Source organism: Clinocottus analis, unplaced genomic scaffold (assembly GCF_023055335.1).
Source record: "Clinocottus analis isolate CAN_PGR_092001 unplaced genomic scaffold, fCliAna1.0.p SCAF_24, whole genome shotgun sequence".
NCBI classification, from domain to species: Eukaryota; Metazoa; Chordata; class Actinopteri; order Perciformes; family Cottidae; genus Clinocottus; species Clinocottus analis.
The window spans coordinates 10,091,049-10,116,233 of NW_027175976.1; the positions used below are offsets into that span (position 1 = coordinate 10,091,049).

Genomic DNA, 25,185 nt, shown 5'->3' on the forward strand with positions numbered 1-25,185 from the left:
TAATTCCAGTGGCATTTCACCCATTTCTACCTGTAATTCCGCTGTTGAAGTTGTTTTAAAAGCCCCGGTGCATATTCTTAATGCCTTTACTGAATTTGATCTAATTGTTTTAGAGATGATTTTGCTGCTGACCCATACACCACACAACCATAATCTAATATAGATGGAATCAGTCCAATATATATGGCTTCCACCGCCGTTTTATCTGGCCCCCATTCCCTTCCCACCAGACACCTCATTATATTTAACACTTTCTTGCATTTCTCCTCTATTTTTTTAATATGTACAGCCCATGTGATCCTTTCATCAAACCACAAACCCAGCAATTTAAAGTGTTTTACTCTTTCCAATTCGTGATAATATAGTTTTAGTTTTACCTCTGTACCAATTTGTCTCCTTGTGAAAAACATTGTTTTTGTTTTATCTGCTGAAAATTTAAAACCCCATTTCTGAGACCACTCTTCTACCTTACATATGGCTCTCTGCACTTTCTTTACTATAAATTCCACATTTCTTCCCCTCTTCCAAATTGACCCATCATCCGCAAATAGTGGCAATCCCATGCCATTCTCTACTTCACTGAACACCTCTTTATCATGATGGAAAATAGTCTCGGGCTCTTCACCGGTGGTGCTGCTGATGCTACACGGCCAGCCGTGAGGCTCACTACCGCCACCAGCTGGTGAGAAGGTGGCGCAGCACCAGAGTACCAGTATGGGTTTGCATGACTTTAAACCAGATGTTCATGAGCCAACATTGTGTGACATCTGTGTATAAACTTTGAAAAGTGATAAAATGTAGTATTTAAACTAACAACGAGGATTCAAAGCATTCAGTAAACCTTGAATGACACAAATGAATGAGAGACAATAGTTTGATTAAAAGAATAAACATTTCTATCGATGCCTTTAAAAACTCCATGACTCTTCCAGGTTTTCCATGAGTGTAAGAACCCTGCAGGGACTTCAGTGTTTTAGTTTACTGTGATGGTGTATATGATGAAATAAACAGACCGGCACTTCATTGCAGGATTTATTGAAGTACATAGAGGCTTGTGACAATAAAACTATTCATTCTCGACACACCAGCAGAAGCAAGACCAACTTGCAGAGGAAGGAAATTGAAAGTTGAAATAAAACACAAAAACATGAGCTAAGTACAATAAGCATATGTAAATGAAAAGGTCTGGCCACCCACACATTCAGAGAAAAAAGCATTCAGACAAACTGGCATCCAGAGCTGTTTACAGGAAGAGGGTTCAGCATGCCTTCTACCAGGCGCACCAGAATGGAGCAACGACAATACAAGTGTTGGTAATCACAAAGAAGCTTCTACCAATGCTGCTGTCAGGTACAGAGACACTTTACACAGTAATGTCAGCAAGAAAACATACATTTACTTCCAATAGCTGTCCAAACCCAAAGAGATGAAGTCATTTCTTCTGATGCTGTCTGTAGTTCCAGGAAAAGGATGCACACTGACCGCCGGCTCGAGGCCGTGAAGGGCCACATGCGGATTCTTTTGCTTTCATGGCCCAGAGCTGGACATGTTTGGCTCTCACAGACCTGGTTTCCAGCAGTGGCAGGAAGCTGCTTTCAGTAGAAGAAAACAGTTTGTTCTGCTGTAACCAATCAGATGTTTGAGAACTCAAGCAGCGGACACTTTGCACACCAGGTTTAAATGGTTACATTTCAAACAGAGAAGCAGTGACATGAGCTTTATCAACAGCATCAAAGTGTTCGCGAGACGTCTGTGAGCGCTCACCACACTGTGGGCACAAGTGAACCGTAAAGAAGCATCAGAGTGCAGTCTGCAAGCTGACCTGGAGTCAGATGAAGACATGGATATCACTCCATTGTGTCTGGTGCTAAGCTAGGCCGTGGTTAGCCTAGCACTGGATAAAAGAAGAAACTAGCCAGCTCTGTAAAAGGTGAAAAACATTTGTTGTACGATTGCAAGCTAGTTACAAATATATCTGTGTGCGTTGTTTTGACATAGTTATTTTTCCACAAGTGAAACAAGACAACATGTAAAGAATGCAGCGCTGGCCTCTTCATGCCAGAGCTAGGCTAGCAACACATGGAGCTAACAGCTCTGTACAGGACGACACTGATCTTCATAGGAAACAAGTCTGTTTCCCAACATGTCACAATGTTCCTCTAACAGTTTGTCACATACCTCCAACATGCCCATGTCCTGTCTTTGAGTTACACAAACAGTCCACAGGCTGAGTGGGACAGACCAGACCTGATAGCACCTCAACACAGGCAGAAGACGGACGTCTCCCGTGCTGCATCAGGGTCATGAAGCTACATGGTGAAGTGTCTCGTGTAGTCGTATTCTATCGTAGGAATGACCGCCTGGACAAACTTGAGGAAAATTAGAAGGTACCTGAAAATCTCAATTAAGGAAAACACCATCGAGCATGGAGGGAAATAACAATACAGTAACACAGTGTGACCCTCTGCTGGGATGGAGGACAGGCCAGCAACCAGCAACTACTACCTAAGAATAACCATACCGGACGCAGCACCGGACCATACCGGACACCAGGCACCAGGCACCAGGCACCAGGCACCAGGCACCAGGCACCAGGTACCAGGTACCAGGCACCAGGTACCAGGCACAAGATACCAGGTACCAGATACCAGGCACCAGGCACCAGGTACCAGGCACCAGGTACCAGGCACAAGATACCAGGTACCAGATACCAGGTACCAGGCACCAGGTACCAGGCACCAGGCACCAGATACCAGGCACCAGATACCAGATACCAGGCACCAGGTACCAGGTACCAGATACTAGGTACCAGGCACCAGGTACCATAAGTTGATGGGATGTCTTCTGTTGAAAGTGTTCAAAGTGTGGGACAAGAAGGGGGATACTTAGTAAACCTGTTGTAAGACCTTCATGAGTCAAACCTCAAGGAGACTGTGACGAGAGTACTCTGATGTCGGCTCATTCGAGTACATCAGAGTACATCAGAGTACATCGGAGTACATCGGAGTACATCAGAGGCACTAGTGAACATATGCACTATTTGCGCCGCCCGCCAACACCGCCTCTTCACAAGCATTCACGCCTGTGCATTGACTTTACATGTACTGTGTTTGCTCGCCAAGAAAAATAAATGTTATGCATTATTTTGCATATTAGAATAATTATAGTACTCGGTGGATTAAAACGCCCATAGTTTGCCCCCCTCCTCCCGGATATAGACTGATATTTACACATCTGAACATAATCCTACATGTGCACCTTTTAATATAACACTAGAATTATTCAGAGGCCTAAAAATAGGTTGGTTTTGAAATAATTACACTATTTAGCTGTTTAGTGCCCATGTACAGGCCACCACAACATAGAAAGTAAATATCGTCCCACATGTCCAGAACAGTCACCCAGATTGGTTGCACCTGTGGCAGAAGAAGACTTTGAAAGTGCTTCACCGTGTAAAGATACATATGCACTCCCAGCTCTCCTCCGCCTTCTGCCACCGTCTCAATGATCTTCTTCATCACTTCAGCATGTCTGAAAGTGAAGACAAAAGTTGTTAGTTTTAACACACAGTCACACCATTAATCCTTCCTTTTATTGCTTTAAGACATCAAATACTATGTTTGTGAACGATTGCTTGCGGTATCTAAATTGTACAGATCGAGATGGAAATGAATGGCTGTATATATATATTAATATTAGTGCGTTAACCAGTACATAACCGCCTTGTGGCATCGTGGAAGAATAGGAAACAGGAGAGACTGGAGGGCTAAGTGAAGGCAGGATATGAACGGTCCTCTTGCTCAGACTGAACCTGCATGTGTGCATCTCCAGGTCTGTCCCTCACCTGCAGGGGTGGACGGAGCACATGGCCGGTGGAGGAAGGTTGGGGTGGTTCTCAATCGTGACCGTCTTCTTGACGTGGTCCTGGCTGATGTCCTCGTACATCTGGTCTACAGTCAGTGGTTGCCTTTCCTGGAGGACAGAGGCTCGATGAGCTGACTTCATTATGGACAGGTCTGATAAACTCTCAGAGACGGCTCTTGGGAAGTCATTCAGCACAAAAGAAGCCTGGAAAGAAATAACTGACCAAAGCAATCTTAGTTGACTCAGACCAAAGTGAGCAAGAAGTCGACTTTGAGTAGGACGTGCTGCCTCAGTGAGGTACAGCCGGCTGCAAAGAAAGTTCCCTGAACGAGCACTACCTCTTCCTATACAACAAAGGGCTTCCCTGCTTACACTGATGAGCAGGTGTTCAGGTACATACTTCATCATATCCAAAGAGCCAGAGTCGCGGTGTCTGGTAGTATTTATCGTATGTGATGTACAGGTCATATGTTCTGGTCTGAAGGATGGCGTCTTCGCTCCCGGGCTCTGCTTTGGCTTCAACCATTTTACTGGTGTCCAAGGTGGCCTAGACGGAGGAAAGAGGTGGAAGTTGGACCGAGATGGCACGAGATCCCATGAGAAACTCACCGCTGCAACCCTTTGAGAGGCCTACCTCATCCGTCTCCAACAGGCCACTTTCCTCGTACTCTGAAACGACAGCGTGAAGGACAACCCCATTTAAAGTCTGAATGAAACTGATGGAGTGCTTCATCAGTGCCAGGATGAGTACCTTCCATATCTGCTGCTTCTCCATCTTCATCCTCATCTTCATCCTCATCACAATATGCTGCAGACGTGGCGTTCATATTCTTGTCCTAGAGAAATTTAAATGGAAAGAACACACTGGTTAATATAACATGATGGTTATGATTTCAAAAGATGTTCTTACGGCTTACAATGCACACAACTAACTACTAAACACATTTCAAAAAGTACTACAAGTCATCTGATAACATGTCCAGTAGCTGCTGAGCTGACTGTCAGAGGAAGACGTGTGATGCTGTTCCTCATAAGAAGCCATGGAGCCTCATAAGCAACGTACTTTTCATGACTGACGTTGTGAAATACCTCATGCAGTACATCTCTCTCAGAAGCTAACTGCTATGGTAAAAAGCTGGTTTTAGTACCATCCTGCCATCATCTGGAGCTGATCCCAGCTGACGTGAGGAGACAGACATTCAGCTCTCACTCAACAATGGCTCTTCCCTGCAAGTCTTTGGACTGTGGGGGGACGCCGGAGAACACGGAGAACACACACCAACACGTGAAGGAACACACAGACGAGTCGGCCAGCGGGTCCAACCCCACAGCCCTCTGCTGAGTGCCGACCACTGGACCAGCGTGGCAGCTTAACCGTGAAGAAAACCAACAACATGAATGAAGCATACCTTGTTATTGTCCAGTGAAATGTCTTGGACAGCGTCGGTGACTCCTAACACACCTAGTGAAGCACAACAGCGTCAGGAAATGATCTTAATCCCTGTCTTCTATCATTTTAATCTGAACCATGACATCAGTGCTCTGATGGTTTGGCTACCTCGCCAAGGTCGAAGGCGTGAGGTCAGGTGACCAAGCCGCTGTGGGGCACTGATTATTCTGAGTGAAGGCTGATTCAAGCACACTGTATAACAATTAACCACAACTAATACATTGTATGTTGTGTGTGTGTGTGTGTGTGTGTGTGTGTGTGTATATATGTGTGCAATGTATGGATGCTGAGAGATGGTGTCCAACCTGAGTTGTGGTAAGTGTCCACCCAGCCGCCATCTCCATCATCCTCCTCGATGATGGCTTCCAGCTCATCTGAATACTCCATCTGTTTACAACGCTTGTAACAGGGAACTGCCAGAACGCAGACACAACACAAACCAGAGGAAGTGAACACAAAAGGTCCAGCTCTCAGTGGTGAGTCAGTACTGTGTGCATGAATGCTTTGACACCAACAAGGTCAAATATCTTAACAATGATAGCAGGGTTTTCCTAAAAGTGTTTTTTGAGGCTGCGCAAATGAACTTTTGGATGCTTAAGACAAAGAAACGAGGCCGTACGGCAGCCAGCCGTCTCCGCTACCTGAAGCGTCACCTTGAAACCACAAATGAAGCGTAATTGCACAGTAGGAAGGGAAGTCAGAGTCCAGAAGCACGATGATGAGTATGAGGAGCAGAGGGAACACTGGCTGGCTCTCCGTTGTCTTTTCTGTTCATTATGGAGGCCAGATTTATTGTTTACAAAATGTCCAATAACATAATGAAACTAAGATTCACGGATAGACAGATAGGAAAGAAAAGTGTACCTTCAGCATAAGCACATATAAAATACTGAGGCACATAACAAACATCAACACTAAACAATACAAATGCACAAAGACACCAAATAAGCATGCGGGACCAGAATGCTCCACACCTGACGGCAACGAGCCGCTCCTTAAGGCATGTTTGAAGAGATTTGCTAATAGAGGCTAGACCTCACCTTTGAAATAAAATCAAGTTATTTTCCAATTTTAATTTGAAATTGTTTAAAATCAATCAGCAATTAAAAATACCTGAAATCATTGAGTCAAAAAAGCTCTAAAATGGTTTACTTTTTAATGTCTACATGTTATAATTATATTTCTCATTACATTATTTCACAGATCTTTTTAATCCCCACTGTGATATAAAGACGTTTTTCTTTGGTTTAAAATATGCAGCCAGTGTGCCACACTGCAGATTAAATGAGTCACACTTGCTTCTCTACAAACATTTTAATTTATGTGTAACTGAAGAGAGTTGAGCATTATAAAAATACAAAAATCAGCGGCTCACTTTAGTTGAGGTCAAAAGTCAAACACGTGCTGAATGAACAGCCATCCCACTTTCCATGTACCTCTTACCGTTGCGTGTCAGGAGAAACTGTTTATCTGGAGGCAAATAAGGCTTCACCTTGACTTCCTCCCCAGAGGCCCTGAAGGGAGAAGAGCCCGTTACCTGCCTTCATTCAGAGGAGCCGCATTCACATAGTGAACCACTAGGGGGGGTTGCTCTCATATCTACTATATTTAGTTACGTATGGGCGGCTGTGGCTCAGTGGTTAGCAAGCCCGTCTTTAATCATTACTACCAGTAGTAACATTACTACAGTAGTAACCATAGTAGTAACATTACTACAGTAGTAACCATAGTAGTAACATTACTACAGTAGTAACCATAGTAGTAACGTAGTAGTAACGTTACTACTGTAGTAACATTACTACAGTAGTAACCATAGTAGTAACATTACTACAGTAGTAACCATAGTAGTAACATTACTACCAGTAGTAACATTACTACAGTAGTAACCATAGTAGTAACATTACTACAGTAGTAACATTACTACAGTAGTAACCATAGTAGTAACGTTACTACAGTAGTAACCATAGTAGTAACATTACTACAGTAGTAACCATAGTAGTAACATTACTACCAGTAGTAACATTACTACAGTAGTAACCATAGTAGTAACATTACTACAGTAGTAACATTACTACAGTAGTAACCATAGTAGTAATGTTACTACAGTAGTAACCATAGTAGTAACATTACTACAGTAGTAACCATAGTAGTAACATTACTACAGTAGTAACCATAGTAGTAACATTACTACCAGTAGTAACATTACTACAGTAGTAACATTACTACAGTAGTAACCATAGTAGTAACATTACTACAGTAGTAACCATAGTAGTAACATTACTACCAGTAGTAACATTACTACAGTAGTAACCATAGTAGTAACGTTACTACAGTAGTAACATTACTACAGTAGTAACCATAGTAGTAACGTTACTAAAGTAGTAACATTACTACAGTAGTAACCATAGTAGTAACGTTACTAACAGTAGTAACATTACTACAGTAGTAACCATAGTAGTAACATTACTACAGTAGTAACCATAGTAGTAACGTTACTACAGTAGTAACATTACTACAGTAGTAACCATAGTAGTAACGTTACTACAGTAGTAACCATAGTAGTAACGTTACTACAGTAGTAACATTACTACAGTAGTAACCATAGTAGTAACGTTACTACAGTAGTAACCATAGTAGTAACGTTACTAACAGTAGTAACATTACTACAGTAGTAACCATAGTAGTAACATTACTACAGTAGTAACCATAGTAGTAACGTTACTAACAGTAGTAACATTACTACTGTTAGTAATGTTACTACCAGTAGTAACATTACTACAGTAGTAACCATAGTAGTAACATTACTACAGTAGTAACCATAGTAGTAACGTTACTACAGTAGTAACATTACTACAGTAGTAACCATAGTAGTAACGTTACTACAGTAGTAACCATAGTAGTAACGTTACTAACAGTAGTAACATTACTACAGTAGTAACCATAGTAGTAACATTACTACAGTAGTAACCATAGTAGTAACATTACTACAGTAGTAACCATAGTAGTAACATTACTACAGTAGTAACCATAGTAGTAACGTTACTACCAGTAGTAACATTACTACAGTAGTAACCATAGTAGTAACGTTACTACAGTAGTAACCATAGTAGTAACGTTACTACCAGTAGTAACATTACTACAGTAGTAACCATAGTAGTAACGTTACTAAAGTAGTAACCATAGTAGTAATGTTACTAACAGTAGTAATGTTACTACCGGTAGTAACCATAGTAGTAATGTTACTACATAGTAGTAACATTACTACTAGTAGTAACATTACTACTAGTAGTAATGTTACTACTATGTAGTAACATTGTAGTAACATTACTACCAGTAGTAACGTTACTAACAGTAGTAACGTTACTACTGTCAGTCACTACTGGTAGTAATGTTACTACTGTGGTAGTAACCACAGTACTACCACAGTTACTACTGTGGTAGTAACATTACCACCAGTAGTAATGTTACTACCACAGTAGTTACATTACTGTAACTACCAGTAGTAATGTTACTACTGGCAGTAACCTTACTACCAGTAGTAATGTAACTACTGTGGTAGTAACATTACTACCAGTAGTAATGTTACTACCGGTAGTAACCACAGTAGTAACATTACTACCAGAGTGAAAACAAGCAATACATCGTAATGACATCATAATGGCATCATAATGACATCATAATGGCATCATAATGACATCATAATGGCATCATAATGACATCATAATGGCATCATAATAGGTGCTGCTGGCTCTGGCCTATTAGAAAGCTGACCTGTGGATCTACTCTACAATCTCCTACAGTGCTTCACAGAGCGAACATCCTCAACTGTGTAAAGGCTTCTCACAGTAGGACTGAGATACACACTCACCATTTCCATGTGGGGCAGTGGTGAACCAAGTGATCCCCAGCGGCTACAAACTGGAAGAAGAACCACAGAGCAGAGGGAATACTTTAGTGCAGCTGTTGGAGCAGCATCTCCACCAGCGCATGGACGACAGCCTCTGTTCTCACCTCCTCTGGGGTAATGACTCCAGTCTCTTTGAATTTGGACTCCTGTCGTGGGGAACAGAAACAAAACGCTCTGTTAGAGGGCTTTGAGACGTCACGTGAGCATTAGCCTCCAGCTGCTGCATGCGCAGCACTTCCGGGAGGGTTCGGGTCCGCTAACAGCGTGACACTCAGAGCTAGCTCGTACGGGAGCTCACCTTCAGCACCGGGGTGAGGAACTCCGCCACCCCGAGAGCCGTGCCCTTCACCGAGTTGATCACGTTCTGCATCGCGTCTCCTTTCCGGTCCCGCGTCCACTGTCCTGCCAAGACTTCTCCTCGCAGAGCGGCGCCAGATGCATCACGTGACGCGGCGGAGCACTTCCGGGATCCGGCTCTCACGAGAAGTGGAGCGGGAGCGTGTTGTCTGGGACTAGCATAGCTCACGATGTGGACCGCGGTGAAGGTCCTCCGCGGGCGCCTCTCTGCTGCCCGGTCCGCGCACGCGCTGCAGTCCAGACCACTTGGATCCTGCGGGGGGTCCGAGAAGACGTGGACCAGACCCAGCGGGTTCGATACGGGTCTCAAGACGTTCAACAGCCTGACCAGACAGAAAGAGCCTCTCATCGTGGCACGAGAAGGGGTCGCGACCTGGTAAGTGGACACACCTGCTTCTCGGGGGACTGCGGGCAGGACGAGCCGCTCTCAGTCTGACATGACGTGTGTTGTTCACAGGTACAGCTGCGGACCCACCGTCTACGACCACGCCCACCTGGGTCATGCCTGGTAATAAAGACATGTCTTGGGGTCAGGGTCATGAACATGTCACAGGGTCACGAACATGTCACGGGGTCACGAACATGTCACGGGGTCACGAACATGTCACGGGGTCATGAACATGTCACAGGGTCATGAACATGTCACAGGGTCACGAACATGTCACAGGGTCACGAACATGTCACAGGGTCACGAACATGTCACAGGGTCACGAACATGTCACGGGGTCATGAACATGTCACAGGGTCATGAACATGTCACGGGGTCACGAACATGTCACGGGGTCACGAACATGTCACGGGGTCACGAACATGTCACGGGGTCACGAACATGTCACAGGGTCACGAACATGTCACAGGGTCATGAACATGTCACAGGGTCATGAACATGTCACAGGGTCACGAACATGTCACGGTGTCACGAACATGTCACGGGGTCATGAACATGTCACGGGGTCACGAACATGTCACAGGGTCATGAACATGTCACAGGGTCACGAACATGTCACGGTGTCACGAACATGTCATGGGGTCATGAACATGTCTGCGAGCTGAAGGGCTTTGGTTTGTGTCTCAGCTCCTACGTCAGGTTCGATATCCTGCAGAGGATTCTGTCCCGGCTGTTTGGAATCACCGTCGTCCACGCCATGGTCATCACAGACATCGATGACAAGATCATCCAGAGAGGTTGGGAGGTGAGTCACAAGAGTGTGCACGAAGCCGTTGGGAAATGAACTGTTTTAAGCCTTCATGTCCCCTGCAGGACAAGGTGTCTCCATCCACGGTGGCCTCGCTGTACGAGGACGGGTTCAAGAGGGACATGACGTCATTACAGGTGACAGCAGCTCAGGGTTGAGATAGGCAAGATGTTCCTCCTTCCTGTAGTGCTCTGTGTCTGTTTAGATTGGTTTCTATACATATCCACCAGAGACATGTCTCCCTTCTTGTTGAGGAATGTCTGCATTTGTCAGGTGGAGGTCATGACCTCCACCTGTCAGGTGTTTTCCTCACCTGATCAGGTTCTGCACTATTCCAACCTGCACTGCTACTGTGTCGTGTGCTTATCTCTAAACTTTGTATTCTTTTATTGCTTTCGAGGTGATTCCTCCAGCAGTGTATTTAAGAGTCACTGACAACGTGCATCACATTGTCTCCTTTATTGAGAGGATCCTCAAGAACGGACACGCTTATGCCACAAGAGGAGGTGAATATGTAGCGTTCTCTTGACCTGGTCTGATGAGGTCTTGGCTGTATCTGCTCTTCCCTGAGTCCTCATCTGTGGTGTTCCTTGTTGGCAGGCGATGTGTACTTTGACATCCGGTCCATTGGTAATCGTTACGGCAAGTTCATGGGCGCTGTGGATTGTCACGTAGAACCTGGTAAGTGTTTCTGTCGGCCTCGATCAGAGTTTGTTTACTTTTATTAGACGAGCAGTCTGGAGCTCTGCAGAAAAAGACTTTATCTTTAGAAGGACGGTATCTCGAGGTTTTGGGAGAACCCTTCTCAGCAGGTGTACCACCCGTAGGTTTCTCTTGTTGTCTCCTTTTCTAAGGAAAGCACAGAGTTCTTGAACCTGATGTGTTCAGTCCTCGGGGTCACACCAAAGCACCACCCTGTCTCTCTCGATGGGGGAACTCTTTTATGAATACCTCGATGACAACTCAAACAATGAAGTACTGATTCAGTTACAGAACGTTTGATCCATCTCTGTTTTTCTGTCTTCATTTCTGAAATGCTCTTTGTTGTCAGACTCATGGCCTGGTTTCAAACTTCTGAAATGACTCCTGCACAGTGATGAACGGCTTGTTCCGTGTTAGGAACCTTTACGCATACGAGCTGTACTAATGGACAACAAACGCCACTGTTCTCCAGGAAAGTCGGATAAACGAGACGGGAGGGATTTTGCTCTTTGGAAGAAGTCCAAACCTAAGGAACCATACTGGGAGTCTCCGTGGGGCAGAGGGAGACCTGGCTGGCATATCGAATGCTCCACCATCGCCAGGTTTGGCTTTACGTCCGTCTGCTGGTTCAGGCCCATCCTGAATGGGTCTGGCCTGGGCCCTTTCTGAGGATGCAGGTTCAACACAACCAGCACCCTCCATGCATGAGGAAAGGCTCGATTAGGATCTATTGGACTTTGTTGCAGCGTTCTCTTTGAGCTCACGCTGTTTTTTCTTTGTCTTTTATCAAATATAAGGTTAATCCTTTTCTGAATCTGATACCTTGTTCAGTGAAATTGTATTTGTTTAGTCACTCAGAGGGCTTCATATTCTGAAGACATACGACATCCTCTGACCTTTGACCCTCACATCGGGTCAGAAAAACTCTTTAATGGGAGTAAAAGGGAAGAGTAACAGAGCAGGTCCTCTATCAGGATGGACAGAAGCAAAAGAAGTCACGTGACCAGATGAAGAACGTAACAGTGACGCCTTCAATCAGAGACACGCTGACTCACATGACGAGTAGTATTATAGCACAAGTATAGTGTGTACTAGTACAAGTAGAGTGTGTACCAGTACAGCAGCAGAGGCTCCATGCTGCTGTTGCATGCCGTTGTCTCTGTGGTTTCAGCTCCGTGTTTGGCAGTCAGCTGGACATCCACTCTGGAGGTATCGACTTGGCCTTTCCTCACCACGAGAACGAGGTCGCTCAGAGTGAAGCCTACCACCAGTGTGGACAGTGGGCTAACTACTTCCTCCACTCAGGTGAGTCCCAAATCCCTTACGGTTTTTTTCCTGAACATTAAAAAAAAGGTGCTGTGTGAATTTGGAAAACCTTCCTTTGTCCTGGCTTTCAAATGCACCACGATGACTAAACTCTAGTTGCGTCTGCTCGTGCGGACGTGGCCGCTGTAGAAAGCCCCACTGTTTAGTTTCCAGGTAGTGACGTCTGATGGAGTGATCATGGTCACGTATGTTATTAATGTGAGCCGATGGTGTTCACAGTTATGAACACAACAGGATCTGTGAGCTCTACGTGCACCAGTTAGAGACCAAGGCAATCCTTCAAGGGAAGGACCCAGTTTACACACAACTCTTCTCATGGCTTCCTCTCTACACATTGCCACGTTTGTGTTTCTGTTTTTGAATGTGTGCACCTGATTTGTTGTTGTTGTTGTTGTTGTTTTTAGGCCACTTGCACCTAAAAGGTAGTGCCGAGAAAATGTCTAAATCTTTAAAGAACTTTGTCACCATCAAGGTAAAGTCCTCCCAAATGAAGCGTCACATGATCTGTGTCTCCTCATTGGAGATGGCGCGTAGTGAACTGACCCTGCAGCCTTCTTTCTGGTCCCCTGCAGGAGTTCCTGCAGTCTTACTCTGCCAGTGAGTTCCGGATGTTTTGTCTTCTGACCAAATACAGATCAGGTGGGAACGCGTTACTGTGGTTCAGACGTCCGCTGCCTCTTCATTTGCCCAGTGCGTTGGGATAGGACAGCAAATAGATGAAAGACATTTTAATTGTATATTTGTGATATTTGTGATTTTTAAAATGATTGGAACAGTAAACCTTAACTATTGCTTTGAACAAATATTCTGGTGACTGCATCATGTAAAAGCAAACCTGAGCTCTTGCATCAGGCTCTGGATGCAGTTACAAGTGGAAGCAGCTCATTATTCCAGGAGCATGCTGCCTTCGTATCCACAGACAGGAAGCAGCGTGGACCGCATGTCTCGGTTCGTCCGTTGCAGTGCAGAGTTCAGTCTTCAGTACTAAAGGAAAGTCCTGGTGGTGTCTCCACAGCTATAGACTACAGTGACGGCAGCATGCTGGAGGCTCGGGCCTCTCTGAGGACCATCTCCACCTTCATCCATGACGCTACGGCCTACATGAAGGGTCATCTGCAGTGTTCTCCTGTACAGGAAGCCCTGCTCTGGGAGAGGTACTGACTTCCTCCACAGTGTGATCAATTCATTCATGTTTAGGGGAATTGTCCTCACTCCGCTCTTCGTACTCATTAAGATACAATGAGCATGATAAATGCGTTGTGAGGGGCCGCCAGTGGCCGGTCCTCTGAGGACACCCTTGTCTTTGTCATCGCCACATCAACACATGGGCTGCTGTAATGTCACTGGTGTTCCTTCAGAGCGATGTCGTCCTCCTGGGTGGCGGCATCCCTGAACATGGTCCAGTCTGCCCATTCAGAAGGTGCTGCAGAGCAGCTGGAGCTTCATCTTTCACACTTTATTCACCTGGTTTATACAGGATATGACCTGTCCTAAGCATTTAGGAGCAAGTATCCATGCAGTCTCTGTCTGTTTCTGCACCAGGGGGCGCTCTCTGCAAACCCCTGAAAAAAGAAAAAATACCAAATACCAATCTATTTCTGAGAACTTGTGTTCCTGTGTTTCAGGTTGGCTGAGGCCAAATCCAGCGTGGTGAAAGCGCTGGCAGATGACTTTGATACCCCGAGAGCCATCGCTGCTGTGATGAATCTGGTTTACCATGGAAACTGCCAACTCCAGCCGGTTTCCAAGGTAACTCCCTGTGCCGGTCCTGGGCCTCCAGGAGCAGACGAAAGGTTCAGGTCGTGATGATCGGTCTGACCGGCAGTGGAACTCTTTCCTGATGTGTGTGTGTGTGTGTGTGTGTGTGCAGTGTGAGGGCGGGACCCGCAGCCCGGCGGTGTTCGGAGCGGTGCTCAGCTACGTCAGAGACGTCCTGGACATGTTCGGCATCAATCTGCTGCACAGTGAGGTCAGCGCTCAGGGACAACGTGAACACGTGGGCTCCATGCTGGACTCGTGCGTCTGTCCAGAACTTCTTGTCTGCTTGCTGGTACTGTGCCCCGCTGGCTTCGGTCCAGAGCTGCAGCGCTGCCCGACACCGCGTGTCCTCCATGAGCCCAACGGACCTGCTGCCATGTTCCCAACGCCGTCAGCAACACATCTCACATGTGAAGAATCTTCCACCAGCACCAAGTCCAGGAAGAAGAAGAGAAACCAGCATCATTTTAGTACAATGTGCAAATGGAGAACCACACAGTCGTCCATCAGGGTTCTGTCTGTAGATATGAGTGGAACCAAAGCGCCATGCTGACTTCACAAACACAGTTCTGAACATTCTGTTCATTTGGGCCAATGAACTAGCCGTCCTTAAGGCGGTCCAGGACCTCAGGGGTTGTTCCACTCACATGTCCTCATGTCCTGTGTCCTCATGTCCTGTGTCCTGTGTCCTCAGGTGCGGGGGGCTGGCGTGGGCGGTGCTTGTGGAGGTCTGGAGGCCGTGGTGGAGCAGCTGACTCATTTCAGAAGTGAAGTTCGGGCATTCGCTCTGGCGCGTCAGGATGCGCCGACCCCAGGAAGTCCCACCAAACCTGGACTCTACCCAGAGAGAAGGCCTCTCCTCAGAGCCTGTGACACCCTGAGGACTGACCTGGCACCCTTGGGTGTGCTGATAAAGGTATGTTGCTGGAGTTTCTCAGTTTGAGTTCAGTTTAACAGAGACTAGTTTTTTTCTTCTTGTTTTTCAGGATAGAGGAGCGACCTCGACATGGGAGCTAACGCAGAGCAAACAGAGTCAGAGAGACCAGGATGAAGATAAAGACCAGGACCAGCATAAAGACCAGGATGAAGACCAGGGTAAAGATAAAGACCAGGACCAGCATAAAGACCAGGGTAAAGACCAGTAAAAAGACCAGTATAAAGACCAGGATGAAGACCAGGGTAAAGATAAAGACCAGGAGACCTCCAGATGAAAAACCTTGCTGCTCCTGAGCCGACTCTTTATTTATAATATACCTTCATGAACTGAAAGACGATGAAAACAAAAGACTGAACCGTCCTGACTTCATGTCCACAGAAACTAACTTCAGGTGACTGGCTCGTCGGTATGAGCTCTCTCACGCTCCGCTTCAGAAGGGAGACACGAGATGTAACGACGTGCAAGCCGTGTGATACAGTAGTTGTGTGCAGATGAAAGCTGGGTGGAACAGGCTGGAAGAGTTCTGGGAGTCTGGACGACAGGACTGTCACGCTCCCACATGTTTAATGAATATTAAAGGAACAGTTGTGATATTGTGGGAAACATTACTGTCTCACTGGTGTTTCTTGGCACTCGCTTGAAAAGAAATACCAAACGGTTTACTTTCCCTGTGTGAGGGTCCAGGGACGGACTCAAAGCGCTTCACGGTCTGTACACTGCAGGTTGCATCACTGCGCTGCGAGTGAAGAACTGAACCGTCAAACTGCAGAACACCGTTCAGTGTGCTCAGCTGTTACCTGCAGGAAGTGAATTAACTCCACGAGGGAACGACTGGACACTGAAAGGTGCGTGCGTGCGTGCGTGCGTGCGTGCGTGCGTGCGTGCGTGCGTGCGTGCGTGCGTGCGTGCGTGCGTGCGTGCGTGCGTGCGTGCGTGCGTGCGTGCGTGCGTGCGTGCGTGCGTGCGTGCGTGCGTGCGTGCGTGCGTGCGTGCGTGCGTGCGTGCGTGCGTGCGTGCGTGCGTGCGTGCGTGCGTGCGTGCGTGCGTGCGTGCGTGCGTGCGTGCGTGCGTGCGTGCGTGCGTGCGTGCGTGCGTGCGTGCGTGCGTGCGTGCGTGCGTGCGTGCGTGCGTGCGTGCGTCCTTTTCTTGTAAAGATGAAAAGTACATGTGTGTCAGTGCCTGAACCACATTTGTTCTAGCTTGATGTTTTATAATTCAAAGTTATATCTATTTTCTTGTGTGATTGAGTTTCACAAATACACGGCACTCCTCTGCTCCTTCAGGCCTCTGATGGGCGCTGATCAACAGCATCGTTATCCAATCAGGATGATTTCTACAAATTTGGCAAGGGAACATTTTTCACATGAGCAACAGCACTAAAATGCTGGAAAACGATAGAAATATGCCTTCTGAGAAGGTGCTGGATTTGTTTTTAAAAAGAGATTTCAGTTTCTGGTAATATTTGAATAATGTTGAACAATAAAAAAGGTCACTTTGCTCTCCATCAGAAAGGGAAGTTTTATTGAGAACACGTGTCATTGGAGGCTCCAGCAGCACTCTGGACCCACGATGAGTCAAACAGACGTATTGGACATGTCCTTGATTCGTTGGTGTGAGGTTGGTTCATTACATGTTACAAGCTTGCAGCCTTGTGTGACGTAATCATAAAGTAATGGTGGATCAAACGTGTGAAGGCAGACACGTGAATAAAGGCTCCGGAGCCGTGATGTCACTACACGACAGCGGCCAATCGCAGTGACAGTCAGTTGTGCAATCTTCAGAGATTCTGCTGTGACCCGTCTCGTGCAGACGGGTCCCTCAGGCGGTGCTGCGGCCCTCAGGCAGCAGGTTGATCAGGGAGTTGCTGGCCTGAGCCAGCTCTGTGATGGACACCCGGCCTCTCTGTCGCATGAACTGAGCCACCGAGTCCAGCTCCTCTGGAGTGATGGAGATGAACTTTCCTCTGTCATCAATCACTCCTGCAAAAGACAAGCGCACAATGCAGCCTGTCAGGACGCAGCGGACGCAGGAGGAACTAGAAGAATAACGTAGCGAGGCTTTGTGAACATTCTATATACAGTACATAAAAAGTACTACATTTAGGAGTAGTGTTTATACGTCTGTGTCGGGAGGGAATCCACACCTGAGGATTGTACCTCACCCGAGACACAAATGTTGGAGTCCTTCCTTCTGGCGTGAGGGTCCATCTGGACCAAGACCTCACGCCACAAGTCCATGTTTATGGTCATGAACCCTTCACACGTAGAAGTCTTGCATGTGCAACACGACGTTGGCCAACAAATGATCCTGCTGCTGCAACATGGGCCCACTTTGAGAGACATTCCTCAGAGGTCATGCACAGAGTACACAGAGTAGTACAGGCGGATATTTACCACTACCCGCCTGTACTACCCGCCTGTGCTACCACTACCTGCCTGTACTACCTGCCTGTACTACCTGCCTGTACTACCTGCCTGTACTACCTGCCTGTACTACCACTACCCGCCTGTACTACCTGCCTGTACTACCACTACCCGCCTGTACTACCTGCCTGTACTACCCGCCTGTACTACCACTACCCGCCTGTACTACCACTACCCGCCTGTACTACCTGCCTGTACTACCCGCCTGTACTACCACTACCCGCCTGTACTACCACTACCCGCCTGTACTACCACTACCCGCCTGTACTACCCGCCTGTACTACCCGCCTGTACTACCACTACCCGCCTGTACTACCACTACCCGCCTGTACTACCACTACCCGCCTGTACTACCACTACCCGCCTGTACTACCACTACCCGCCTGTACTACCACTACCCGCCTGTACTACCCGCCTGTACTACCACTACCCGCCTGTACTACCACTACCCGCCTGTACTCCGGCCCACACGAGCATGAAATAAAGAACAATGAAAGCCGTTGTAGTGATTGTTGGTCAGCAGCACGTCTTCAGCCTCGTCACACCCTGGAACCTTTACTCACCTCTAGACCCAGGAACCACTCTGTGAACCACATTTCAAAGGTTAAGTTGAGTCCAGGCCGGCCCCGTTCACACTAACCTGTGAGGGAGCCTTGGGCTAACAGGTCCTGCAGTCTGTCAATAGCATCCTGTGTCCTCATCCCAAAATGAGAAGCCAGGTCCTCCAGGAGAACCACCTTAGAACTCTGCAGGACAGAGGAGACACTGTAAAGACACTGGGGAAAGGTCCTCCAGCACAGGGGCGTGTCAAGAGTCCGTCCTCACCTCGATGTACTGGATGAAGTCTTGCAGCAGGTTGTGTGACTGAATAAAGAACACAAACATGTTAAAAACTATTCCAGACAAAACACAGAAAGGGGAATATGAGCAGAGGTGTGACCTGGTCCTCAGTGAGCTGCTCCTCCTCGCCCTGGTCTTCTATGGTGAAGGAGGCTTTGAGTTTCATGTACTCCTCCTCCTCCCGTCGTTCTTGCTCCTCTTTAGCCCGGAGCTCTTCCTCCTCCTGAAGCAACACAGCAGGGTGTCAACTCCTCGTACCGACACACAGGGAGGTGAGAGGGTGAGGGCGTTAGAGTCAGACCTGTTTCTGGGTTAGGGTCAGACCTGTTTCTGGGTTAGGGTCAGACCTGTTTCTGGGTTAGGGTCAGACCTGTTTCTGGGTTGGGGTCAGACCTGTTTCTGGGTTGGGGTCAGACCTGTTTCTGGGTTAGGGTCAGACCTGTTTCTGGGTTAGGGTCAGACCTGTTTCTGGGTTAGGGTCAGACCTGTTTCTGGGTTGGGGTCAGACCTGTTTCTGGGTTAGGGTCAGACCTGTTTCTGGGTTGGGGTCAGACCTGTTTCTGGGTTGGGGTCAGACCTGTTTCTGGGTTAGAGTCAGACCTGTTTCTGGGTTGGGGTCAGACCTGTTTCTGGGTTGGGGTCAGACCTGTTTCTGGGTTGGGGTCAGACCTGTTTCTGGGTTGGGGTCAGACCTGTTTCTGGGTTAGGGTCAGACCTGTTTCTGGGTTAGAGTCAGACCTGTTTCTGGGTTAGAGTCAGACCTGTTTCTGGGTTAGAGTCAGACCTGTTTCTGGGTTGGGGTCAGACCTGTTTCTGGGTTAGAGTCAGACCTGTTTCTGGGTTAGAGTCAGACCTGTTTCTGGGTTAGAGTCAGACCTGTTTCTGGGTTGGGGTCAGACCTGTTTCTGGGTTGGGGTCAGACCTGTTTCTGGGTTGGGGTCAGACCTGTTTCTGGGTTGGGGTCAGACCTGTTTCTGGGTTGGGGTCAGACCTGTTTCTGGGTTGGGGTCAGACCTGTTTCTGGGTTGGGGTCAGACCTGTTTCTGGGTTGGGGTCAGACCTGTTTCTGGGTTAGAGTCAGACCTGTTTCTGGGTTAGAGTCAGACCTGTTTCTGGGTTAGAGTCAGACCTGTTTCTGGGTTGGGGTCAGACCTGTTTCTGGGTTGGGGTCAGACCTGTTTCTGGGTTGGGGTCAGACCTGTTTCTGGGTTGGGGTCAGACCTGTTTCTGGGTTGGGGTCAGACCTGTTTCTGGGTTGGGGTCAGACCTGTTTCTGGGTTGGGGTCAGACCTGTTTCTGGGTTGGGGTCAGACCTGTTTCTGCTCCAGCTGTCGTTCTCTGTCGTCGTCATGGCGTCTCTCCTGCTCTCTGAGCTCCTGCATCCTCTTCCTCTCCTCTCTCTCCTCCATCTCCGCCTGGAAATAAAACAGAGAGACTCAACTCAGTACTTCAGCCAGTTCTCCTCCAGTGGAAGTCACTACACGCTGGACTAAATGGTGGTCTGAGTATCTTTCAGCGGGTTGGAAAGGACCACAGGACTGAAGTCCCTGTGTATCTTGTTGCAGTTCACCTCTGATCTCTCATGGGACACCCTGAATAACAAAAAGGCTCAGAACTGGTCCTGGTTCCAGACTCATTGGTCATTTCCCGCCAGCGGGAAAGGAAACACCACATGTGTCTTTGGGTGTCTGTGACTTCAAAAAGTCTGTCAGTTACACGTCATAAATACATATCAACTGTATCAACATATCAACCACAAGGTGTCCGGTGTGACGCTCGGTCACTTTGTCCTGTGGAGCAGTAATGAGCTCACCTCTCTCTGGGCCTTCTTGGCCTGTTTCTCCTCCAGCTTCTTCTGCTTCTTGGCTCCAACTTTTGCAGTCGGCTGGAAGTCCTGCTGCTCCACGTCTTCGTCTACCTCACCACGCTCTTCCTCTGAAATCAACAGCACACTTCTTATATGTTCTTTTGCATCATACGTGACATGCATCAAGACTTGTCTGTTGATCAACTGATCAGCTTTAAGTGATGGACACGCAGCTTCTTAAAACCGTTCGGCCCCTCATGATTTTAATCTGAATATTTCTGTACTTTTTATTGACTGGACATTTGTATGTATGAACCCTGCAGCCGTGTTGTGCTTTGTGCTTTGGCTCCATTCAGTTAAGCCCCGACCAAGTGGCGCCATGTGTAATGCTGCCACGGTTACGAGTCATTCAGTGGCCTCAAAGCTTTGCATGTTGCCAAACATCTGATCAGCTCATGGAACAAACAGCACAGGTGTCACTGGTTCCAGAGTCCTGGTGAGGTGCATGCCGGCTCACCACTATGACTAACTGGGACATTAGAACCATTATTACATGATTATAAACTACTGCTATTATTAGTATTATTAGTATTATTATTACTACTGCTGCTCAGAGGGCACTTCCTCATTCTGATGATAACAACAAAGTCCATCGCTTCAGTGCACTAAGATGAGCAGCTCCAGCAAGCGGAGCAGAACCTCCCTGTGAAACGACATGACCTCAACCCTCAAATAGTTACGTGACAAAGTGATGGGAGCAGGACTGCACTTGGTGCTCCTTTCTAGTCCTACTAGTCCTGCCTTTACCTGGTTCCACAGCTTCTCTCTGTGGTCGCCTGTTGGCCATCCCCGCGGCGAGGTTCCTCCTCCTGCGGGGCATCCCGGCCCCTCGCTCCTCTGCTGCCCGCTGAGGGTTCCCCACTGGCCGGACAACATCCCTGCGCTGCTCCTCCTCATCATCTTCATCTGAGCATTGAGAGGACACAACACATCTGAGTTCTGTCCATGCAACACATCATATGAAGGAAAATAACACAGGTATGATCACTCCACCGGGGTGAGACCGGTGCATCTCGGTCCTCACATTCACATGCTCCTTCATCCAGTCACACAATTGGAATAAGGTTAAAAGTTTGGGCTGAGGCTGTTCTGACTCGACGTGCACATTTAGACATAGTTAGTCCTGATGGGCGGCTGTAGCTCAAGGGGATGACAGGTCATCCCATTACCAAAAGGTAGCCGGTTCGATCCCCAGTCCCCTCACAGTTCACACGTCGAAGTGTCTCTGAGCACAACTCTTAGCCCCTCGCTGCGCCTCACAGGCCCACTGCTCCTCAATCAAGGATGGGTCAAATGCAGAGAAGAATTTCCCCAAGGGGATTAATAAAAGTGTATGTTTTTTTTCTTTTTCTGAAGGACAGGTGGTACCTTCATGTAGCTCCTCCATCAGTGTGAATGTTAGTCCTGATGGACAGGTGGTACCTTCATGTAGCTCCTCCATCAGTGTGAATGTTAGTCCTGATGGACAGGTGGTACCTTCATGTAGCTCCTCCATCAGTGTGAATGTTAGTCCTGATGGACAGGTGGTACCTTCATGTAGCTCCTCCATCAGTGTGAATGTTAGTCCTGATGGACAGGTGGTACCTTCATGTAGCTCCTCCATCAGTGTGAATGTTAGTCCTGATGGACAGGTGGTACCTTCATGTAGCTCCTCCATCAGTGTGAATGTTAGTCCTGATGGACAGGTGGTACCTTCATGTAGCTCCTCCATCAGTGTGAATGTTAGTCCTGATGGACAGGTGGTGCCTTCATGGGTGAATGATTACATGTAGTGTTGAAGCGCTTTGAGTGGTCAGTGACAAGAAAGAAGTACAGTCTGTTCACCATACCAGATTCAACCACCGTGTGAGATTTAGCTTGCTGATGAAGGTAGAGGTAATAATTCAGGGTCACGTGACCCAGTGCAGCCTTCGTAGTTTATGACGGATTGACAGCTGTGAGCTGACGATTCCTAAAATTATCCCAAATTGAAACTACTAAAGTATAAAAGATGTCAACTTGAAAATTGACATCTCGACTTCATTTGTGACATAATAGGAACATGAATTAGTAACGTTACAACAGCTTGTTCACAACTATCCTTTAGCCGTTTAGCTAGCATTAGCTCTGAGGCTCCTTACTTTGCTGTGTTCGTCTCCGCACTTTCAACCCAAACACAATGAGGACAACGAGGACGGCCGCAGCGAGGAGGTACAGCTCGATGTCCATGGCTGTTCTCCAAATATATACGATGACTGTCCACGTCGATCTGCGTCTCCACAGTGCTGAGAGGCGCCGCGATACTTCTTCTTCTACGGGTTTATTAGCGGCTCTCTAACCATCCGAGACGGCAAGTACCGCCTCCTCCTTCTACTTCTACTTCTTCTTCTTCTTCTTCTTCTTCTTCTTCTTCTTCTTCTTCTTCTTCTTCTTCTTCTTCTTCTTCTTCTTCTTCTTCTTCTTCTCATTGTTTTACGGCAGTTCTTCAGCGGTTATAAGTGTATTTTGTATTCTTTATTCCACAACTGCACATGTACAAGGGCTGAGCAAAGTTGAAAAAATGTAACTGATGAAGCCTCCCAATGCAAACAAAATATCATATATATTTATATATATATATATATATATATATATATATATATATATATATATATATATATATATATATATATATATATATATATATATATATATATAGTTGGATATGTATATACATATCCAAGTTTGCCCAACCAGTCTACATGTGCTTTGTGGACTTGGAGAAGGCTTTCGACCGGGTCCCTCGGTGGGTTCTGTGGGGGGTGCTGCAGGAGTACGGGGTGCCGGATCCGTTGGCACGGGCTATCCGGTCTCTGTACGCCTGCAGTAGGAGTTGTGTTCGTATCCTCGGTATTAAGTCAGACACGTTCCCGGTGGGTGTTGGCCTCCTCCAGGGCTGCCCTTTATCACCGGTCCTGTTTGTGACCTTCATGGACAGGATTTCTAGGCGCAGCCGGTGGGCGGAGGAAATCCGGTTCGGGGGCCTCGGGATCGCCTCTCTGCTGTTTGCAGATGATGTGGTCCTGTTTGCTTCCTCGGACCGTAACCTCCAGCATTCGCTGGGGCGTTTTGCAGCCGAGTGTGAAGCGGCAGGGATGAGAGTCAGCGCCTCCAAATCCGAGGCCGTGGTTCTCTGCCGGAAACCGGTGGATTGCTCCCTTCAGGTGGGGACAATATGCCTGCCCCAAGCGAAGGAGTTCAAGTACCTCGGGGTCTTGTTCACGAGTGAGGGTAAGGTGGAGCGGGAGATCTACAGGCGGATCGGTGCGGCTGTAAAACAGGCGCTGTACCGGTCCGTCTTGGTGAAGAGGGAGCTGAGTCTGAAGGCGAAGCTCTCTATTTACTGGTCGTCTACGTTCCAACCCTCACCTATGGTCACGAACTCTGGGTCGTGACCGAAAGAACGAGGTCGCGGATACAAGCGGCCGACATGAGCTTCCTCCGTAGGGTGGCCGGGCTCAGCCTTAGAGATAGGGAAAGGAGCTCTGACATCAGGAGGAGCTTGGAGTCGAGCCGCTGCTCCTTCGTATCGAAAGGAGTCAGCTGAGGTGGTTCATCTCATCCGGATGCCTCCTGGACGCCTCCCATTAGAGGTTTTCCAGGCACGTCCAACTGGGAAGAGGCCCCGGGGAAGACCCAGGACACGCTGGAGGGATTATATCTCCCGGCTGGCCTGGGAACGCCTCGGGGTCCCCAGAACGAGCTGGAACATGTTGCGGGTGAGAGGGAAGCCTGGGTCGGTCTGCTGGGTGCTGCCACCGCGACCCGACCCCGGATAAGCAGCGGAAAATGAATGGATGGATGGAGACTCTCTTCACTGCTTCTGCATCATCATGAAGGGAGTCGAACAGATGGATTTATTTCTCGATGCTGAAAGATTTTGGAAGTGCTGACTGAGTTCTGTCATGAGACGTGATGGCGGACACATATTTCCTCTTTTTAGCAAAAAGGACGACCTCTGGAAAAGCTGCTCTGATGTCAGACAGCGTGGGGACGAGCGCAGCGTTGATGTTACGTAGTTGTGTCTCAAAGAGACGGAGCTTCACACAGCACGCTTTCATGTGTGCGTGAGGTTGTGTTACTACCTGCTCTTTGTCTTGCAGGCTCTTGTTCAGTGTGAGATGATGATAAGATCAACTGGAAATGCCAGGTCTGCTCTTCATATTACCAAAGAAGCAAATGGATGCACAACATATGCAAAATATCCAGTATGCCTACCTTGAAGGCAAGGCCTAACACACATTACTACAGCGTCACTACATTAGCATGACTATTTATTTAAACATGTTTAAATGACCAAAAATGTTGCCACCGTTGCAGATTTAAGACCTGCTTCAGCCAGCAGAGTTGTTTGTCCTGCTACCAGATAACATGCAGTGCAGTCTGACAGTCACTGGGTGGCAGACATGCTGCTGCAGGCATCAGCTCAACACTGAGCTCTGGACAGAATGTGGGAACGGCCTTACAAACAGCCCCCTCTCTCATCCATCAAGTCAGAGTGAAGGTCACTTTGACGCTCTCTGTAATGAATCACGTTTGA

At 47.5% G+C, this 25,185-nt stretch overlaps 3 protein-coding genes across 4 annotated transcripts; 1 reads left to right on the forward strand and 2 right to left on the reverse strand.

Moving 5' to 3' along the window:
• Positions 1 to 1,019: 1,019 nt before the first annotated feature.
• Positions 1,020 to 9,670, reverse strand: atg3 (autophagy related 3). Its single transcript, XM_068590382.1, has 12 exons — positions 9,520 to 9,670; positions 9,326 to 9,367; positions 9,183 to 9,232; positions 6,758 to 6,828; positions 5,620 to 5,727; positions 5,274 to 5,326; positions 4,616 to 4,700; positions 4,499 to 4,533; positions 4,265 to 4,411; positions 3,845 to 3,972; positions 3,463 to 3,531; positions 1,020 to 2,391 (listed from the first exon to the last, which is right to left on the reverse strand). Exons 1-12 carry the CDS (start codon positions 9,589 to 9,591, stop codon positions 2,310 to 2,312), a joined length of 942 nt encoding a protein of 313 aa, XP_068446483.1. The 5' UTR covers positions 9,592 to 9,670; the 3' UTR covers positions 1,020 to 2,309.
• cars2 (cysteinyl-tRNA synthetase 2, mitochondrial) lies at positions 8,969 to 16,105 on the forward strand. 2 transcript variants are annotated; one of them, XM_068590380.1, is made up of 15 exons: positions 8,969 to 9,954; positions 10,036 to 10,086; positions 10,654 to 10,771; positions 10,840 to 10,911; positions 11,175 to 11,280; positions 11,375 to 11,455; positions 11,949 to 12,078; positions 12,648 to 12,781; positions 13,207 to 13,274; positions 13,375 to 13,441; positions 13,818 to 13,956; positions 14,428 to 14,551; positions 14,673 to 14,771; positions 15,255 to 15,476; positions 15,547 to 16,105. In XM_068590380.1, exons 1-15 carry the CDS (start codon positions 9,749 to 9,751, stop codon positions 15,703 to 15,705), a joined length of 1,776 nt encoding a protein of 591 aa, XP_068446481.1. In that variant the 5' UTR covers positions 8,969 to 9,748; the 3' UTR covers positions 15,706 to 16,105. The 2 variants fall into 2 exon arrangements, with proteins under 2 accessions (XP_068446481.1, XP_068446482.1); XM_068590381.1 differs by having other exon boundaries at positions 13,375 to 13,399.
• An 878-nt stretch (positions 16,106 to 16,983) lies between these two features.
• Positions 16,984 to 22,951, reverse strand: LOC137794072 (DDRGK domain-containing protein 1-like). The gene is made up of 8 exons (XM_068590668.1): positions 22,748 to 22,951; positions 21,375 to 21,533; positions 20,574 to 20,695; positions 20,074 to 20,175; positions 18,861 to 18,983; positions 18,746 to 18,784; positions 18,561 to 18,666; positions 16,984 to 17,476 (listed from the first exon to the last, which is right to left on the reverse strand). Exons 1-8 carry the CDS (start codon positions 22,833 to 22,835, stop codon positions 17,316 to 17,318), a joined length of 900 nt encoding a protein of 299 aa, XP_068446769.1. The 5' UTR covers positions 22,836 to 22,951; the 3' UTR covers positions 16,984 to 17,315.
• Between the last annotated feature and the right edge of the window lie 2,234 nt (positions 22,952 to 25,185).

Excerpts from the sequence above, each read along its gene's own strand:
- atg3 (XM_068590382.1), bottom strand. The coding sequence starts at position 9,591 with ATGCAGAACGTGATCAACTCGGTGAAGGGCACGGCTCTCGGGGTGGCG. Across the intron at positions 5,327-5,619 it reads GGACACTTACCACAACTCAG|GTGTGTTAGGAGTCACCGAC; the intron begins GTTGGACACCAT and ends GTGCTTCACTAG. Across the intron at positions 4,701-5,273 it reads TTTCACTGGACAATAACAAG|GACAAGAATATGAACGCCAC; the intron begins GTATGCTTCATT and ends AAATTTCTCTAG.
- cars2 (XM_068590380.1), top strand. The coding sequence starts at position 9,749 with ATGTGGACCGCGGTGAAGGTCCTCCGCGGGCGCCTCTCTGCTGCCCGG. Across the intron at positions 10,772-10,839 it reads TCATCCAGAGAGGTTGGGAG|GACAAGGTGTCTCCATCCAC; the intron begins GTGAGTCACAAG and ends TGTCCCCTGCAG. Across the intron at positions 14,772-15,254 it reads TCAATCTGCTGCACAGTGAG|GTGCGGGGGGCTGGCGTGGG; the intron begins GTCAGCGCTCAG and ends CTGTGTCCTCAG.
- LOC137794072 (XM_068590668.1), bottom strand. The coding sequence starts at position 22,835 with ATGGACATCGAGCTGTACCTCCTCGCTGCGGCCGTCCTCGTTGTCCTC. Across the intron at positions 21,534-22,747 it reads GCGGAGACGAACACAGCAAA|ATGAAGATGATGAGGAGGAG; the intron begins GTAAGGAGCCTC and ends CTCAATGCTCAG. Across the intron at positions 18,785-18,860 it reads AGCAGCTCACTGAGGACCAG|TCACACAACCTGCTGCAAGA; the intron begins GTCACACCTCTG and ends TTCTTTATTCAG.